General features: G+C 35.6%; 1 protein-coding gene across 2 annotated transcripts in view; it reads right to left on the bottom strand.

Moving 5' to 3' along the window:
• Positions 1-21,394, bottom strand: part of PLXNA4 (plexin A4) — a 431,579-nt gene that overhangs the window by 119,362 nt on the left and 290,823 nt on the right. For both annotated transcript variants that reach the window (XM_072401850.1, XM_072401849.1), the window contains exons 6-8: positions 15,815-15,938; positions 11,572-11,725; positions 2,301-2,400 (exon numbers count right to left, since the gene is read on the bottom strand). In XM_072401850.1, coding sequence (XP_072257951.1) covers positions 2,301-2,400; positions 11,572-11,725; positions 15,815-15,938 — 378 coding nt within the window. The remainder of the gene's footprint in view (positions 1-2,300; positions 2,401-11,571; positions 11,726-15,814; positions 15,939-21,394) is intronic.

Genomic DNA, 21,394 nt, shown 5'->3' with positions numbered 1-21,394 from the left:
ATATCTACTAGAACCCTATTCGGACATATTTCTGTAAGTTACAGGTCTACAATTTAAAAAAAAAAATTTCATGAAAACCTGTGACGCTTTTGGAACAGAAATCTAGAAATCAGTGTAACGCTCAGGTGGTTAATGAGCTCCATAAGAATTGTAAACACCATGGAAAGTGAAGTGGGTACAATGTCAAAGAATATTTGGTTTGCACTAAACAATAATTGAGGGGAAGTGATATAGAGGGCAAGGTGGGCTAAGTGGAGCTGGCCAGGATAATAAGAATAGGTTCATTTAAGCACTGGAAGTTTTGGGTGTAGAGTTATGGAGGCAGAAGGGATGCTCACTTGGTGTGGGTGGGAGAGTTAAATTACAGGGGATTCAAATGTATAAGCCGCCACAGTCCTAATGCTGCCTACACTGCTAAGTACTGAAAGCCCACATGAACTGATTAGCGTAACAAATTCCTATAGACTGGACATTTTGTGGAGTACTTACAAGACATTGGAATCATCTGCCAAACACCCAGTTTAAATTCCCAACAATACAAAACAAGGGTGCTGAACAAAGGTCAAAGCAGAAGAAGGATTCCCTGGCAAAACATAGGCTATCTATATCCCCCTTTAAATAAGCCCCAGACGGACTTCAGCTACCATAATGCACGCAAAAATTGTTATTTAGATATACATTAGTCCTAAAAAGGTAAAATATTTATTTTAACCCATGAGCAACACTTTTTTATTTAGTGTAATACCAGGTTCTGAAAAATATTCATCCTTACAAAAAAACTGCAATCTTGTACTGTTCAGGCTCCAGCTATAAAGAAGCTGACATGAATGGAACAGTAGGGAGCAGCATAGTGCTCAGGGTATGAGGGCAGGAAGTCTAAAAAATGAATTACTTCTGAGTTGAAGCTGTCACAGGAACCAGACCATAAACAGAACACAAACATTATATAAAAGTTTGAGAAAGATACTGAATTATGCATGGTGTCTTTGGCTAAAGGATACACACACAAAGGCTAGAAATCCAATGCATTTTTTATGTCAATGTAAAGTAGAAAAAAATGTGCACAGGCTTTGCATCCCGAGTAGATGCAAGATCATTTTCTTAGACCAAATTGGACATTATATATTAAATATGGATCATTATAAAAGTCATCAAAGACAATATTAGAACCTCAGTTTAATAAAATTTTGCATTGTAACTATAACAACTGACCCACAGTTTACTATACATATATTTATAATGCTAAATAAAGTTTAATTATTTTCTTTTTGGAAAAAGGGTATGTTTTTCTGCCAACCACAAGCAAAGATCTGTCTAGTAATAAGCTATTAGCAGCATTTAAGTCCTTATCAAGTCTGTAAGTACAAAGGCAACTCATGATATAACTAGAAAAACAATGCATACGAGTCAGAAAGGATACAAATATATAAAATATGTAAAAGAAAGCAAAAGTTAGGACACTAAAACCCACCCAGATAGAAGTAAACCACATTTCTTTCAGGATCATAAAATAAAGAGTGTCTCACTGAAACCCAAAATGTTTATTCCAGTAAAGGATGAGATTTTTAAAGGTAAAAAATAAATTATTTCAATAACCTAAAAGTATACATTACAGTCTAATAAAAAAGCACCTGGTGATAGCAAAGTAGCTGATTTTTTTACTGTCTGTCTAATTTCCCCACATAAATAACTGAGTACAGTGGAGGAGCATGCATAGCATTATGTAAATTGGGAACCTGCATGCCTTTGCACCAGCAACCATGGCATGTCTCTGATTAGATGAACAGATTTTATTATACAGCAATAGGGTTAATTTACTAAAGGAGTTTAAGATGTTCATGTAGCAAACTAAATTATCACATTGCAATGGAATTTGCACTACCTAAGTATACCTAATCATGTGCAATGAAAAATTGCTTGCATATGATGGTTAAAGTCAGCAAAGGGTCATGATATTCATTAAACTGTATTAAACATGTAAAAATGACCTTGCAATGTGATATTTTACTTTGCTAAGTGAACGGCTTATATTCCTTTAGTAAATCAACCCCATTGTATTTTAAGGGGAATTATGGTAAAACCCCTAAACATAAGCACTACTGCTATTCCCCATACAGGGCTATCAAATTGAGAGACAACAAATACATGATACATCATAATACCATCATCTGTACTACCGAGAGAAATGCTGAAACATTTTTATACAGATCCATAAAAATATTACTATTCCAAGACTATTTAATATTAACTATTCAAATAAAAAGGATATGTTAAAAGCATTAGATAGAGTCTGTACTTACGAATTGTGAACACTGCAGTTGTAAAAGACAAAGTTGGTACTGGCAAAAGTCATTCCAGTTTCTTTGGACTTAAGTTGCAGTTGGACAATGTGATGGTCACCTAGAAGGTAAGAAACAACATCAGTTAAACTTAATCTAGTGACTGAAATTTTCAAAGTCATATAGTACTGAACCTTCACAACGCTATGTACTATACCTTTTCTATTACTCAATGGTAAGCAACATGATACAGTTGTACATTTTGATTAAAATTGTTAAGGACTACAAAAGGTATATGAACATTTGTCCATACATTTAATTTCCATATTGGATTAAATGCTTATGCCGATCATTGTTCACATTACAGTTTGGCCTGTCTGCCTTTATTCCTTTCCCAATCACAATTTTCTAAATCAATTACTAAACATTATTTTAAATAATGTACTTGCATCGCAAGAGATTCCATTTTTGAACCTGCATTAAAAAGATGATGAGTTGGTTTCTCATTGGCTTCTATTGGCAACATATTTTCATTACAACAGTTGTAAAGAATATTATTTTATATTCCTATATTATGTTGAGAATAACTCACTACATAAAGCAGGATTATTATCCTCACATAAATTAGGAGAATCACGTCAAATAGTATTCACAACAAATGTATATTATACTATGAGTAGGATAAAAGCTAATAAGTAAATATAATTTCTACAGTATGCTCTGAAGATTTATACAGTAAACATTATATACATTCAGTTCCAGGGCCCCGCACTGCAAAAGGAAATTTAACATTTTACAGATTCAGCATGATCGTTAAAACCAATGCAAATTCAATTCAGCTGAATGCTTCATATTTTTAGAATAATTATTGCTTTGGGGAAGAGTCTCAAACTATTTATATATATATAGCAGCTCATTGCTAGATTTTACTAGAAAGCATATTGCGTACTGCCACCCTGAGTATTTCATACCAACATTATTAAAATTGCAAAAAGCAACATTATTTTACTTTTTTCCAGAGGCTTTCTCAGAACAGTTATCTATTAATGACTCTTACATTTCTTGCATGTTCTTTCATTATTTTTTTTTACTTGTTTTTTTTTAATATTATATAAAACCTAAGAGTAATATGCTAATGAGTATGAATATTTCAGGAACATATTTTTAAAAAAAAGTATTTAGCATAAATGAATTAACATGCTAGATCACAAGTATGTATAGCAGTAAAACAATACAAATTGGATAGAAGCACGTACCATAAATATACATTTACCAGAACATTCTAATGATTTTAGATTTATTTTAATTATATAAGTTTTAAGTTGATGTTATTTTTTTTACTTTAAAGCTGGTCCTAACATTATCTAATGTATACCTACCTTCCTTCACGTTTCTGATGCTCCATTCATTGCTGGAAGAGGGAAAAGAAACTATCTTCAGAGTTCAAGATTCCACCTTATCTTTCTGTCCCTATATAACAGTGTTTTATCAGGAAATGCAGGATTAGGTATTTCTACACAATGCCCCAAAAATCTTAATATCCAAAAACAAAACCAGGTCTGTTGCAGTCACCCGGCTACAAAGGGTGATAGAAATCCTCATTGTCCAAGAGGGGGATAAACATTGAGGGGTAGACCACACCGGGCTGTATTTTCACCAATATTCAATTCCATGACCAAAATTACCCCAGATTTTAAGGCCAGTAGAGCATTTGTCAGAAAAAAACGTCTGCAAAAGCCTGTTGTTGGTTGCCCATCCAAAGATTTGGCTCACAGTAATCCTGTGACTAAGTTGTGAACATTTTTTTCCATACAAGTTTTAGCAAGCAGTAAGCTTGAACTAAGCTTTAAAACAAGCCTTCACCGACCTCTATAGCTGCAGGTACTGTGAAACAACATATCCACCTAGTCCACAACAGAAGCTCCTTAATTCTTTAACTCCTTACCTTTCAGCAGCTCAGTTCACTCTGCTTCCAATTTAACACCTGCTCTATATTTACTTTAAACACTAGTCTGAAAAGCTTAAAGCGGACCTACACTAACATTTTTACCTTACATAAAAGGGTAGACAAATCTTTTATGTGAGGTAAAAATTACTCACTTTTTTATGGGGATGGCAGGTCAAAAATGTGCAGCACTCTTTTTTTCCCCATCTACCGCAGGCTACATCACCCGATGTCATGCTGTACAGTGCAAGATCAGGTGACATAGGCAGAAGGCAGAAGATAGGTAAAGAAGATGGCGGTGCCTGGCACTTCCCCTGCGCCGGGATAAAAGAGGATTCCAGAACAATGCTGGAGCCAATACAGAAAACCTCAGGAGGGATCAAGGGATCTGCAAAAGTTAAGATTAGTTTTTTTTTAGTTTACTTCCACTTTAAGAGCTGCTTCTTGGAGAAGAAGCAGGTATAGCTGAGGTGACCACTGCTGTAAGTTTGAGGAGGAACTGCTCCAAAGTGCCTGCAGCTATGGGGGCTAAATAAGAGCCCATTTTAAGGCTAATGTACTGTTTGTTAAGTAAGCTAATTTGAATATTCACATTCAGATCATTATGTATGGTTTATTAACAACATTTTTAATATTTACTCATATATGGTTTGGTTGCTGCACTTGTGGATTTGTAGCATTGTGGTCTTTTGTTGAGAGGTCCCTAGAAGGGTACTATAAACCTGGTAAAATGTTTCTAAAGAATATAGTCTGAATATTCTCTCCAAATACTGTAATAAGTAAATCTTTATCTGGGAGGGATAAAAGCTATATGGCACTTCTGAAGACAAATTCACTAACACAAAATAGGATACAACCATTTCCCTAATACATCTTGGAGATTCTTTATGTGGTAAAAATAATGGTATGAATGTGTTTTTTTCACCACTTTTACATGTTACCAATTTCAGTTCTGGTTTTTGTATCTACATTATTTAAACAGCAGGCCGTCTCCATATGTTGAGGCAAGAGTATTGACAATTTAAAACTAATTTGGCCATTTAGATGACTAAAGAGAACGTACATTTATCAACCACATGATATTTTTCTAAGTTTTGATTCCATTTCATTCAGTACAACTATACCCTGCATCCTTTACTTTGTGAGCAACAGCTTTTCTTACCACAGGGAACTGAAAGTCTGTACTTGCCAACTTTCTGTCATTATCAGACACTGACCCTGCACTCAGTATCTCCTCCCGGGAGGTTTCTAGGGATTCTTCCGAAAGACATCTTAACAAAACACTAAAGGCAGCCAAGTGTGAGACCTTTATGTGATGAATAGTTATTCAGACCAGGCACACAGTGGAGTTTCAGATAAATTAACTACTGTACCTTAAATAAACGCAAATAAAGGAGAATTCTGCAGCAATACAATACGATTAACTCCCCCCCCCCCCCAATAAGTACAATTAAAATGGAATTCCTTGGGATAATGGTATAGGATCTTATAAAACTGACTGCACTTTTCAGGTTACCTAAAATGCCATCACAAAGAGTAATTTTATCCTTAACCTCCCTGGCAGTCTAATTATGTCAGTATTTGTATGCCAAAAGCGAGACATTGATTTGCATGGAAATTTATTTTACATTGTAGGCCTAATTTTTAGGGTTAACTCATGGAAATATGTCCAATATTTAATACATTGAATAAGAAACTTTAAATAAACACAAAAATCTGGTAAAGCAAGAGTGAATAAAAATACTGAAACCTGTATTATAACTGTACAGTAGCATGTCTAATATATATTTATATGTATATATAAAAATAATTTAATGATTACTTTGTATTGGATTTAATGCAGTTATTTTGTATTGAATCCAATACAAAATATTTTGAATTTCCAGACGCGCTCCCGCATCCACCGATGCATGCACAGACATCACCGGGAACTCCCGAGGAACGTCAGTGCACTCGCTGGGGGAAGATCAGAAGAAGAGGATGTGGCCCAAGAATGGGATCCGACTGGAAGGAGGCCAGAGGACGCCGGTGGGACCAGGTATGTGTTTTTTTAATGATTTTAGCTACCCCCTTTCAGCATGTTTTTTTTTTTACCCCGAGCCACACTCAGGATTACTCAGGTTAATAAAGTAATAATATTATATTGTAATAAATAAACAAAAAATAAAGTAACAATATTATTAAATGACAAAACAAATTGAATTTCAGATTTATTGTGATGTGATTACAGGGTAGAAACTGTCTTGTGCCAATATTTATAAAAGGAGTTGTGGGAGCTTGATTAACTAAAAGCTGTCTGATAAGGTATTCTGAAAACCATTTTACTGTCTTTCTAATATCTATTACTGGATTGATCAATACAATAAATTGGTCCCTAAGGAGAAAGTCAGGACCCAATAACAAAGTAAAATTAAATCAGAGAGGGGCAGAGAAGAGGCTTTTCTAAATAAAAAAGTAATAGGGAATGATTTGTATCTTTGGAGCCCTTTTGAAAAAAGCATGTGCTTAAAAGTTTCAAATTGAGCAAGGTTTACTTTAAATCTGTAGCCAAAAACGATTCTGTATTGATTTATAACACATTGCCTGGCATGCAGGGATTGTTTAGAGGTAATTAATGATAATAATTTTATAAAGCGACCCATGATTAAATGCAAGTTTTTGACCTCCTCCAACCCTATACTTCAATTATTTTCTTCCTTCACCAAATGATTCATTAATCAATCACTGCAAATCGACCTTGACAATTAATCTATCTTGAAGAAGTTTTCTGTGTAAATTTACCTGTCAAACTAGTGCACTGCTGCCCATCTGCCACTTGTTGTTTTGACAACCTTGTTAAGAGACTCTCATTTAATGGCCCAGATGACTGAATACAGATATTTTTCTTTGACACAAAAGTGATAGCAGGATTATGTGCTCTATATTATACATTGATTTGTTCTACTAAACAATGTGAACAATAGGAAAGCATTGCATTGTTTGTTAATGGAAGATATTTTAAAACTAAATAAATGTACACCTTTTAGACCTGGTCAAGTTAATATTTTCTGGAGTCATAAGGCCCAGAATAAGAAAGTTATATAGTAGACAGTATTTTAATAATCAAATTTAAGGTGGGTTGAACCCAACATTCCATCACAGAAGCTTATATGTACATGTATATATTTACCAAAATCACATTTTGATATTTATTAGCATTTTGTTGCTAATAGAACAATTGTCATACTTTTTTAATATTTTAATTATTTTTATGTATACATTCATGCTTTAAAGCAGTGCCTGCATAGTATTTGGCAACATAGGAGCATATTCAGTAGACAAAGAAAAAGCATAGCCACCATTACCAAGAAGTTGGTGAAATATTATCTTAATAGCTGGATCATAACCTTGTGTCTGCCATAAATGTTCCTAAACCTACCCGGCGGTCTGATTGAGACAGCATTTTTCATGCGGTACATCCTGTTTAAATTTCCCACCCAGTCACACTCCCAGCACAACGCGTTTGCATGCTCACACGTCCCATTGATGATGCCGGGGATACGAGGCCAGGCACACAGATGCCAGGCAGACATTGCCAGAGGATGCCGTGGGCTCGTCTGTACCAGGTAAATCCTTTACAATGCCACCCCAAGTGTTTGGTACTGAAAATGAACCCCGAGCTACACTCACGAATACCGCCAGGAAGGTTAATGCCTATAGCTACAGAGATAAACGGGGACTTGTTTTAAAATGCTTATACTGCTTCTTGAGAATATTTAAATATTTTAATATTCCTACCCTTATCACATAAACACTGTAAAAACAAAGCTGTTAAATACATGAAAGAAAACAGACAGAGATGTTTCTATCTACTTATATAATAATTTCACAAAACAATAGTGATTTGCGGATGGATTACAAATTACAACAAAAATGCTGTAAATGAATGAATCTGCAATGCATCTAGGGGGTTTGAACCTAATTGCTCCATTTGGCACTAATACCAATGAAGCAATATTTAATGAATAACCTTAATTGCTCTTATACACAAAGATGCTCTTGTACAGCCTTGAGATTAATTATTGTAATAAACTTTTTTGTTGTGTTTTTAGGTTTACTATATCATGTTTGACTACTAACTATCCTACAGCAATTTACATGTAATATTGCTGTATTTTAAATGTATTTACATCATAATTTACTGTATATCTCTTTTTAAATGCTGGTCTGGCATGATGTAAGTATAACATAATTTTGCATTTTTGTATTTACCTTTATTTAAACATTTACCTCTTAAAAATATAGAAACTTGTGATATAACAGTTCAGACTTGCAGTTGAGCACAGAGTATTACAACTGGCTCAAATAAATGGTAAAGTTGGAAACCATTTTGTACATGCCTTTGCATGCGGTTGCATTGCATTTGCAGTTGGGTTGCAGTTCAGGTCCTGAAAGCATCATGGCCATCACTTCTGGCTGCATGTTTTTTTTTTCCTTTTTGGAGGAGGGACTGCACTTCAAATGCAAGGGCAAGATGTGGATACATACTAACCTACCTATGGCTGAAGTATAGATGCATTCAATGAATGTTAAGCAAACCCACCCATAATTGATGCAAAATAATGGCATACTGGGCCTGATTTATTAAAGCCCCTCAAGACTGGAAAAGATAGACTTCGATGGGAGAGTTCAAGTGATCTCATAAACCTGGAATGGATTTTTTAAAAACATTTAGGATTAGTTGTTAAGTGTTTTCAATCTTGGATTAAATCTTTTCCAGTCTTGGAAAAACCAATTAAAACAGACCCACTATGTGCTTTTTATGCTTGTGTTCATATGTACTTAAAAACACGTTTTCAAAGTTTTTTTTAAATATTTTGCATCTATTTGAAATGGTTTAGAACAGATAATATTACCCAATGAATATTATCAGCATGATCTTATTTCACCTCTTGGAGGATGCACCTTTTAATGTCAGTTATCCATTTTTCCTGTAGCACCTTGCACGCCCAATAGTGGCATTTTTCTGAGATTTTTTTTAAAGAAAGTTGATCATAATTTTCTCTCTGCTAAATAAAAACATTGTTTGTGTTTTATTTGGTATCTTACAAATTATGTATAACCTTAAATAAGATAATAAACAGAAAGACCAGATTTGTATCTATGCCATGACATTTTGCAAAATGTACAATATGCAATCGTCTGTGGTATTTGGCAATGCAGTCATCAGTGTAACTGTCCTTTGTATGTCATCTTGTAATTCTACTGAAAAGGAAGGACTTTATTAATGTCACCTCTGTACAATAAAGGCTGCTCTTCTGAATACAATACCTAAAGGTACCTAAAACAAACCAAATGTGAAAAAAAACATTGAAAAAGTATGTCTGAGTGCCAGCACACAACACTGGAGCAATGAAGTGAGATAAAAGTAAAAAATCAGTCACAAACAAGAACATGTGAGGGTACAGGACTATAAAGAGAAAAATAGGTATGGAGCTGGTCTTTAATCTTGTTGTATTTACTGTCCCGGCACTCCACTACTACCCTGATCTGTTGCCAGGCTAGCACATAAAAGTGCACTTTAACACACAACCTGTATTAACATTGTTTAGATGCATCTGTCCTGCTTTGGCTCCACATTTTAGTATACAATTAAACTGTTGTTTATTAGTTTGTAGATGACTATATTTGTCAAAGTGCAAATCATTGTTATCTTGTGCCTACATTTACTGCAGATGTGCTGCAGGCATTATTGTGTGTCTGTTGGTCCATTTACCATGTGCATGTACACACTCAAAATTCAGTGCAATCTATTTATTTTTTATTTCAACTGAGCTTTATTCAGATAGGCAGCCCCGAGGGAAGATAATATAGGATTTACTCTGTAAACTCTAATTCTAACCTCGATTAAGCCTGAGTGTACCTTCAAGGCCCAAGAACCTTTCAAGTCATTTTCTGTTCCCTGTTTTCTTTCACAGTGTGAAAGCACCATATTTACTACCTTTACTGTTACTGAATGAAGCTGACCTTTTCTGTGTACTTAATATTTTATATCATTTTTGCAGTTCTACTTTTGTCCTAAGTCTACTGCAGTGAAATCATTCTAGACATTGGTGTTAGAAGCAAGAAGTAACTAAAATCAATGTCAGTTGAAAATAGTGAAGTAATATAAAAAGTGAGAATATATACTTTATACTAATAAAGTGCGATTAGCTGCACAATTTTTTGCATTGGGCAGTTTATAGATCAGCTTAGTGCACTAACCAATATTTCTTCTTGCTTATTAAGGCACTTTATTTCCTTTTGTAGAAGAGGTAAAATACAGTATCTTTAACATTTTTTTGCTTTGTTGGGTTTTATTACCATATTTTTAGGCAATACCATTGTACATTCAAAGTACAATCTCTTGTCAGAACATATTCAAAGGTATATAAAACTTTAAAAAAATCCATGACTTCTGTACTACAAGGCATATAAAAGTATACAATGTGTGAAAAGGGACAAATTAGTCTCCCTCTGGTTTCATAAACATCTCATATTTTCTTGGACCATTTCCATATCCAAAATAAACCTAACTCAATAATTTATGTTTATCTGCAAGATAATACAACATACTTTAGGATGGCATTGTTCTCCTATAATCATGGTAGATTAAACCTCTCAACTTAATGTACTAAGAGTTACATGTTACATGGTTTTTACTACCAATCAATAACCAGATGGACTTCCATGCTAAATGGTGATAATAGCGCACAGGTAAATAATGATTCTTTCCCCTGTGGATGCAATTATTACCTATTAGCATCACAATATCAAATTAGTATTCTTTGGTACAGTACATTACAAAGTGGGAACATTACTCCATGAGCCAATTGACAAGAAACAAGAGTTCCAAGACACTTCTTTATTCCCTAGATTTCCACCCACTCTCCTAGATTGTAAGCTCTTCGGGAGAGAGTCCTCTCTTCCTCCTGTGTGACTGTCTGTATCTGTCTGTCATTTGCATCCCTTATTTAATATGCAGGGTTCCTGATCTTGTGATTACTATGACAGCCAATCATAGTGATTGCATGCCAGCTGGATATAAATGCAAGTAGGATAACAGAATTTGTGAATCAAGGCTTTAGATATGTATACGTTAACCACTATATAATGATGCTGCAGTACGTGGTGTGGGAATCTAGGCTTATTGGCTTCTGGTCATTAAGGTGTTGAACTATCTTTGACAGCGTTGTTTGGCACCAAACAGCTTGTTGGAATTCTGACAATCTCATGAAGACTAGACACTATAGCTCTTCATATATGAAATAGTTGTAATCAGATTTATTTTTAGGTAACAAGCTTAAATATATTAGTTTATAAACCTACCATTTTCTGTGATAATACGTGGTACTTCTTTTTCTGCCGGTGAAATACATCGAATCTGGTTTCCAACTACCAGGCCATCTTTTTCTGAAAGGTCTTCAAATGTACAGTTAACACCAGCAGACAGCTCTGGCACATTGTAAGCCTCCAACACCAGCTGTACATAAAAAAACAGATATATGTATATTCATGAATGAATCATAAGTTAACCAAATGTAAAAATTAGTGCATTGTATGGTTATCTGAGTGCAAGCAATTACATACAAAGTGTTCTTATTCTTTTAATTGTGCGGGTTACAACCTTATTCTCAGTTCAAAACTGCCTTGTTTTGTTTATCTTTATTTTATGTGCAAGTATTGCAAGCAAACTCCCTCACCCAACCTCTACAGGTTGCCCCCGGAAAATGGTGGGAGCTGATACAATCATCCTGCAAAAGGAGGAAGAGGACATCAATATTTATTTAGGAAAAGACTGGCCTTTTGTATTAAGACAACTTATCCTGGAATTCTTTACATATTGGTTATTATGCATGCATTTGATATGCAAACTATATCTGATGCAGGTCTGCTTTATTCAATATCACAATAATTCAACAGTCTGAAAGTGGGCCACATGACAATTAGAGTTAGAATTAGGATTAACTTTTTTAGGTTAACAAAGGGGGAGGTCAAATATTTGTCCAGTTATGTTCCTAGGGGATATATAGGGTAGGTTAGTACACTTTTTAAATAAGGTTGACACTGTATATAACATTTTCATGTTTATTTAACAAGTGGTGGCAAGTTAAAACGTCTGTTTTCATGAGCTCCTTCCTAGTGATCAGACACTTTTTGTTCCCTCTCTGGACCCCCACTCTACAGTACTCTCTACAGTGACATTGTGGTCAGTGGGAGATCCCAATGCCCAGCAAGGGACATACTTTGGAAAACTACCAGAAGTATCAAGGACCGTAGCAGTGCCCAGTGCCAAAAAAGACAGCAGAGGTTTAACTCACGCTGCCTGGATAGGATTTTAACACTTATTTTTAGGTTGAGGCTAATCTCAGTTCTGCCACCAAAAACAAAAAAGTTCCTAAAGTTCCTTTAAAAGTAAAAATGATCCTACATCTAATTAATATTCTGTTAATTAAAGTTAATAACTTTGTACAGAAACAGCTTAAACATGACTTGTGTATTTCAATCACATATATTGCTAATAAAAGGAATGAACAGAAAGAAAACCAAGAAGGAAACTCAAAAGAGGCACAATTAAAATGTCTTGACAATGTTGCTGTTTAACTATAGAGAGAGATTGTTCAATATCGCTCAATATTGGATGTGATTTTTTTTTGTTGTTGTTAAAGAATGGAACAAGCACAATAATATTATCTGCTACAAGCCGATGCTCTGCGCAATGTAGATACAACTGGGCTGCTAAGACCAAGAAAAGATGAGCAGCTCAAAGAAATTGATGGTTTCAAGGATGAGCACATTATGCTGAAATAGTATTGTTATTCTTCGCTGCTCTGAGCAGAAGATCCATTCAAAATAGATCTTGTAAATCTTTAAAATAATTCTGCTGCAAATAATTACTCCAGAAGACTGCAATCAAGTGAATATTTGCAAAAGAAAATCAATTACGCTTTTTAAAAGTGTGGATTCTTGAAAAACACAATCACCAAAGGCAGAAAGACCACTTATTATCAAGTGGTGCTATTATCTTTAGTTGGATGGAATTTTTCTGGAGTTTTCTGGCATCACACGACATCCGGTGTAACAATGATAGTTAAGAGAAACAGTTAACCTCACTTTTGGCCAATTTGCTCTGATGTTTAAGCTGACCTTTGGTCTTCCTCCTAGTCTTGCAGAGTTGTACAGGCTACTGTGTAATGAAAAGGCTTACTCTAGCTTCACTATATTGTGTATACATTATGCATTAGAAGCTGCAAATATGTCTGACTCATTTGCTTGCGGCATCATTTAGCTCTTTTCTCCCCAATCATACTCTCCCTAACCCACCGTTTCATTTAATAGATTTCAGTTCATTTAATCAAGGAGGCTCAGCATCACATGTGAGCATTATCACAGCTTACTGTTCTCAGAAAAATATGTTCAGCACCCTGCCGACCCTTCCATACTGGATATGGTCTGTCTGCATTGCATAAGGAAGCACAAAGAAACAGTGATGTTGTCACTGGGTCTAAATCCAAGTATGAAAAAGGAAAGCATGTTGATGATGGAAGGAGGAATGAACCAGGGAAAGTTCCAAAATATAAAGATTTTAACTGGTAAATGCCATTTACCTGGATAACTGTACAACCTACAGCCTGCCTTACATTACCCCCATTTCCTTAAGGCCAAACTCCAGTGTAAGTTTATGTCTTTTTACCCCCGGCTATGTCAAAAAAACAAATTCTACATTTTACACACCACAATTTAATCTTAGGAAAGAAATACATTTCCATCTCTCACAGCCCCTTATTGGTCTTTCAACATGATGTGCACCTTTAATGAAGAACAGTGAGTTACAGAAGGTAAAAAACAGGCACTTGAGAAGGTAATTAATTGGTCAGCCTTTCTCAACCTTTTTACTCCTGAATAACCCTTAAAATAATATTCAGGTCTCAGAGAGCTCCTGCTAAAATAAATTCATCAGCAGTCACAGGTAAATACCTTTTATTTTGGCAGCCAGTGTGAAGAATACCTCAGTACGGTGGTGGTCAGAACACTACCCTTATAGACAGCCTTTAAAGATCATTAGTGTCATGCATGCGACCCTGCCAAGTGGCATTATACATGGAACTATGAAGGTACCAGATGAATTAGAAATGATAGTCAGCTGCAGTTCAAGACAGACCTTGAAACCTCTGAAAGAACCCTAGGATTCCACAGAACCCTGGTTAAAAATGGCTGATCTAGGTAATTGTAAAAGATGACAGGTATATAACCAAGGTATTGCCATCGCAGAGCACAAAATGTTTCTGTACATCAAAAGATCACATCAGAGGCTGCCCAGTTGCCACATTAACTACTCACTAAACTTTAGCTCAAGTTTATCTGTGTATTTTAAGGGGCCTATATTGTCTTCAACATAACTAGCAGAGAACAAAAAAACAGTGCAATATAAAGTAAGTAGTAGCAACTATGAAACAATCTTCCTTAATCAGTGATTTAGAACAATCCACTCCAATTGATGGTCTGTTTCGATGGGCTATCACACTTTGATCTTTGCATTATACAATAATCACATATATACTTCAATATATTGATTGGGGTTATACACAAACATCAATCTTGATGTACCAGCAGTTTCAATTTTCAGATCTTCCCAGGGCATAATGGCTTCAATATTTTATGTTTCAGTACTTGCAGAATGTTTTATGTTTACAAAGTATGATGGGATGGATATGCTTGTCTGGAGGCCATAAGTCTACTCTGCAGCACAATGACATTAACAGTTCATACTTATAGAGAATATGTACATTTACAGGTGAAGTATGCAGTTATTTTCATTGTTTTTTTGCAGTAAATATTTATTACTAACAACGATTCTAATATTTTTAGTGGTGACAAAAGCAACCAATGTGTAAAAGGCTAACACAACTAAAGCAACATGCTTTTGTCTAAAGCAGTAACAAATTATTAGTAATAATTTGTAAACATAATTATTAGATACTAAAAAGATTGTGTCATATAATACACTTTTCTTTGCACTTTATATAAGGATATACAATGTTTTAACATATTTCAGCCTGTCCAGAATAATTCTGCAGTACAGCAGTGGCCAATAATTTAAATGCAGGTACAGTTCTGCCTGTCCGAGAGTAATGAATTGATGTGAACCCTACTCTGTTTTCTGTTCCTTGTGAATGGCTTTACCCCCATGAGGCTTTCCTCAATTTCTAGCTTGCACTGGGGCCTAATACACAGGATAATAGGTCTCTCTTCCTGCAGATTCAATTCAGAAGCAATTGTTTGGCTGTTACGCAAATCCTGCAGCAAATTGCTTTTGTTCTCCCACAGATAAGTCTACACGTGTGAATGCTTTGATTTAACATAGATCAGGTTTTCTACATTAACAATGGAAATAATGATGAATTCGGGGAAATGATTTTGTTTATGAAATGAATAAGCTTGAACTTTTCGCTATAATAATTACCATTCGCTTTGTTGGTGGCCTTCTTTGTTGATACATGTACAACACACTGTTCTAAGGAAGGATAAAAAAATGCAATATTTCTTTCTAAAAAAACAAGAAGGTTCTTACCAGCACATTATACTGAGAGACAGAGATATTGTTAGGATGGACAGTCAGTCTGACACACTGCTTCATCTCTGACGCAAATCTTCGAGCCTCATGAGAACGTTCACATTTCTCTTTTCTTGTACATCTGTAACACAGAACAAAACATACACATTACCTATGGTAGGTGATTTATCTACAAATTGCTAAAAAAAAAGTGCAAAAGGATATGTTACATGTTTTAGAGCTACAAGTTCAAATATGCTTTATGCTTTATTAGGCCACGTGAATACCAATATAGTTTTGTTTGAAGACAGAAATGGATACAATCCAATACATCCAATTTACCATAGATACTTAAAATTTAAAGGGTGCCCTGTCATGTCAAATGAAACTAACATGCCAACAAATGAGCAAACCCAACAAGTGAGTGTACATATGGGCTGGTGGGAGCTTGTAGAGGCTGCTTAACCTCACTTAGCCTCGTGTTAGTACAATACTATTCCACGTAATGACAGAATATAATGTTAAATCATTAAATGTTTGGTAGGTTTAGAAAACAATGGCTACACACACATATATAAGCCACAATGTTTCATATACTTGTGATACTTTTTAGTCCACACCACTATTAGGCAGATCAATTCAAAATTATCTGTTACATATCCTTATACCGATCATATGCCAATCCACTGGAAAAGTAAAAAAAATGCAAGCCAGGGAATTTTTCCCCTGAATGCTATTAGAATTAGAAATACATATCTTTCTGACTGTATTTTATAAATATGCAACATTTTCTAATGGGAACTCTCAGAGGCAATACATTCACTGCACTGGGTTAAGTGTATAAAACTCTTGCAAACGGAGGCAGATGCCGATAGTGCAGCAGGGGAGCTATTAGCTGTGAAAACAAAACCAGCTCTCATCAGATCTTTCAAAGAGAAAAGGGAGCTTGGCACAGCAGAGACACCAAGCGAAATTCTACCAATCAGATATGATTTAATTAGCAGAAAGTCAGAGAAATACATTATTGGGATATGCCTCCAAAAATGTAGAACTCATTAGGAGTCCCTGGTCAATTAATCTATGCTAATGGCAATGTTTATTTTATTTTATTTATTTTAAATATTGCTGGAAGAAATGGAGATGAACGTTGCATGCTGTGTAAGTCTTCTGCACAGTAAGAAGTCTTCCTATATCAGTAGATTTGTCTATTGCAGCAATAAGCATGGTGAAATATAATAAAGTCACCTCTGCTTTTCTACCAGTAAATCATGAGATTGAGAATGAAAAAACTTTACTCATGGTTATTATTATCCATCAACACATCTCATAAATCTATGACAGTTGTTGCTAACAGCTAAACAAATTGCAATTATTGAAAAATAAAGCAGACACAATTATTAGACATTTATCATTATTATTTCATTGATTTTTATTTTTTTACAGTGCAGGTTTAAACAGTATAATACAAAACTGAGTAGGAGGCAGCAGCAGCCAGCAATATGTGTAAATCCAGCATCCATAAAGTGATCAGTCATAATAAGAAATTGCACAGATAAGGTCTGGTAGAGCAGATTAAATGATGTGCAATAGGGTACTTCTTTTAACCATAGGTAGACTTGCATGTAGGTAATACAGGTAAGGGTTAATACATGTAACAAGATAATAGGAAGAGAGTGGGGGGGGGGAGGACCTTTAGGTGGTAGAGTTGGTAAAATAATGCTAGGAATACAAACAAGAAAAGGAACAAAGACAATCTGTTGTAACATGCCAGAGAAAGAATATTGTTTTACATAAAAGTCAGTTTTAATCAGAGGACTGTTTTCTATTTTACACTAATGGTAACTAAATGGGTAAGAACCTACTTATGCTTGATAAAGTGGACAGTTCATAAAGCGTTTCTAAGCTACCTGAAAAATAAAGTGATACTGCATCTATATGACACAGGCAGTCTTCACCGGTACAAAGGTCTTCTTATGCTTTTATAACATATTATATGGTTTTTACATGTCAGACTATGTGACTGCTATGAGACCTGAAAGGATTTGGCTAACAGATCTGGACACAGTCAACACATGTATAGTATGGACGTTTTTATTATTAATATTATTTTTCTTTTTTTTTGGTGAAGGAGCAGCGCTGAGGCTTAAGTGAATCCTCTGTACAGTCCCCAGGGAGGTTTTCATATGTCATCACTTAAATAATATAATGGTCAGAAAACCAAAAATAAATATACAAAGGAAAATGCTAAAAGGCTTAAGCTTAGATTACTTAAAATTTCTGCTAACCGGAGACATTTTAGCACATTTTACTGCTGATAGCAGGCAAATCAACTCCCTAAATATGTGTTATGGAGAAAAATAGGTTTGCTGTTGGATTATTGAAGAGTAACACTAATTAGAGTATAAAAACATTTTTCTGCTGATAATAGGCCAACCAGCTACTATGCTAATACTCTTCCATGGATCTGGACTAAGCAGTACAATGCTTTAGGCTAAAGAAAACAAAACATAGCCTATTAACATTTAATAAAAGAATTGGGACTCTGTTGCATGCATGCTGCAGGACAAGATAAAAAATCATGTTTAGGTACAAAATCCCAAACCTCGTAAGGCTTGCCTTTCTATATCTAATCTCAAGCTTATGTCAGGTGTACTTTAAAATACAATAGCTGAGCAATCTACTGTTTCTAGAAGTGATTTTAAATTTTGGACAGATGATCAGGCTGTCCCTTTTTGCCCATATAAATCATGGCTGCCATGCCTTCTTACACCAGAGCATCACTGGTTTGCACCACCTAACATACTTTATGGGCTACTATTACAATTTTTCCATTGTTATAACAGCATGGTCCTAAAATCACCTTCATTTTGTACTGTGCTTCAGTCACTATGGGTTTCCTTATTGTGCAGGAGTAGGGCAGGTTTAGCTGTTTGGGAAAACTGAAGCAACTTTGAGCACTAAGCACTTTTATTTCTAAATTTCAGCACACAAAAAAAACCACATAGGTTGTTAAGTTGTGTTCATCTTTCTCATTGCCTAATATCTGATACAGTATCATCTGCATAGATTTTGTAAGTTTTCAAGTGATTATTTTCACATCCAACAAACATACTGGTAATTTATTTGGCCTCCTCCAAGAAATTGGCTTATGATAGAGGCACTGGACAGTAGACTAGGCTTAGAGGCACAAGGCCATGGCTATGGTAGGAACGCCAGATTGTACAATAGGTTACCTAATTGAAGTTATTCTCCGATTTCTTGTTCAGGGGACAACTGTAAATGTTTGGATATCACATCACTTTCTGTTTCAGATACAATATTTGCCAGGATAAACACAAATATGAAGAGCAGGTTCAGACCTAAGGTGGAAATAAACGTTACCAGACTGCCCCTGGCAGCTGGGCCACTGCAGCCTACAGATTTGACATTTGACTGTGGGCACTGGCACCCCCATTCATTCTCGATTGCACTGCCACAGGTAGATGCCACAAGTAGCGTCCCCCCCAAGCTGTTTATTCAGTGGCATAAGGGAGCGGTGACCGCATCCCAATCTCATTGCCATAGCTAGGACACACAGCACTAACAACCGTACATATTTGCACACATTTTCCAACAGCAAAAAAAATTTGGGTTTAGATATACTTTTAACGTTACTTAAAATTTATTCAAAATATTAAAAAATAATGTTAAAAATGTGTCCCGCTATCTTTTCACACTGCATATTTTATTATGTTTGTGCCATATACACTATTCTAAAGTCGGCAGGGAGTACTTTTAAAACTTATTTTGCCAGTAACTGCATACCAATTCTAAAGCTTACACTTACGTCTTATTAGCACAGATAGCTCATTTTCAGCTCAGCCATTCAACACTGGACAATAAAAAATTCTTGCTATCAATGACTTCACAATTATCTCAGCATTTAGCAGATTTTTTTTGTAAGGGTTTGAAACTTTGTTTCCATTTTCTAAAGTGTACTTTATGTAGAAAAATGGCTGGCTTCTAATTCCAAACAGCCCCATACTGTGCACAAATGTCACAAACAATGAGAACGCCTGCAGATCATCTCTGCAAAAGGAATACTGCTGGCTCTGTGTGAAAGTCTTGTGTGCTGACCAAAGGGGGCACTGACACATCATTTATACCAGTCCTCAATGCGGGTTCATTTCAAATCAGCCCTGAAATCATACAGAATGCAAAGTCTTAGATCTCTTGCAAAGCTCTTTCAATAGGAATAGTGTTGTGTTGCAGCTAGGGAATAAAGAGAGCTTAGAGACCTCTGCTTAGTATGACCTTTCTTTCATACTACGTCCCACAAAGAAAGAGGTATCGCTAACAGCAAAGTGCATGGGAATGTTAAAGCAAGTTCCTAGCAACATGGTCATGCCAAGTCATTCAGCCACCTTGTCCACTCGAGCAAAGCTATACCATGCCTTCTTCCCAATATGCAGACCTGCCAGAGAAAGATAAACATTCTAGATTGTATTCTTTTGAAGAAAAAAAATATTTTGCAGAATATCTGAAATAGCTCACAACCATATATATGCACAATGTCTCCGTCTTTTTACAAAACAGTTGGCTGATTTGTAGAAAAAAAATATTACCTTAAATCTTGAAAAATGCTGATGGCCAGCCAGATTTATTCTTTACTTTATTTATATATGAAAAACAAAACTTGATTCATCCTTTTGATCATCTTTTTTTCATTTTAATGAAATCGTCCCATAGATGTTATACCATTGAAGCTATTGTCTGTTTTCAGATTAGTGATGTTTGAACTGAAGTATTGAATTGCATGTTTGGAGTAATCAACAAAATGGTCATGGAGCCTTGGATGAAAATTATGATTTCCAATTCCAACAAGAACAGTGGTCGCCAACCTTTTCGAACCCACGGACCACTAAATTTACCTGCTCCGAACCGCACATGCCAGAACCCGCCCACTCCAGAGTCCAGTGTCCATAGACACAACCCGCCCCGAGCCTGCGATTCCATACAGGAGACATAGTCAGCGGCTCTGGCTGGTGTGCCCCTCCCAGCAGGGTCCTTCTTCTGTCCCCACTCAAAGGCACACCAGCCAGAGCTACGGACCACCAAAATGTTCTCATGGACCGCTTGGCGACCGCTTAATTAGAATACATAATATATTGAATACATTTCCATTCATCCTCTCAAGCTGCACTGCCACTAAATTGGCTCTATTTCTCTCATATATATATATATATATTAATATCCTATGCAACAAGTGGTTTCCAGATGTAAAATGCTTTCCCTGGTCCCCTGAACTTCATCATTAGTTAGTCATTTTGTTCATCACAGTGGTGAGCCTATAGCAATGCCTTAAGGGCATGGGGAGGTGGGGGGGGGGGGGGGAATTTTTAAAATAAAACTAAAAACAACTATTTGCATATTAGAAAACTAAAGGCTTGACCTGCAGACACCTGGAGTGAGGTGTCTACAATTCTATTTAAGAGACAGCCTGGTAACATAACTACATTCTATGCACCATTGTACAGATTCATCTATATGGCATGTACTTAGTTTGATGCATGTGGTCTAATCTATAGGGTTTACAGTGGAATCATGAAAATCACAGAG

Source organism: Pyxicephalus adspersus, chromosome 2, assembly GCF_032062135.1.
Source record: "Pyxicephalus adspersus chromosome 2, UCB_Pads_2.0, whole genome shotgun sequence".
Classification (NCBI taxonomy): Eukaryota; Metazoa; Chordata; class Amphibia; order Anura; family Pyxicephalidae; genus Pyxicephalus; species Pyxicephalus adspersus.
Note: the sequence above shows the minus strand (reverse complement) of the source record. Positions and strands in the feature narration are given on the sequence as shown.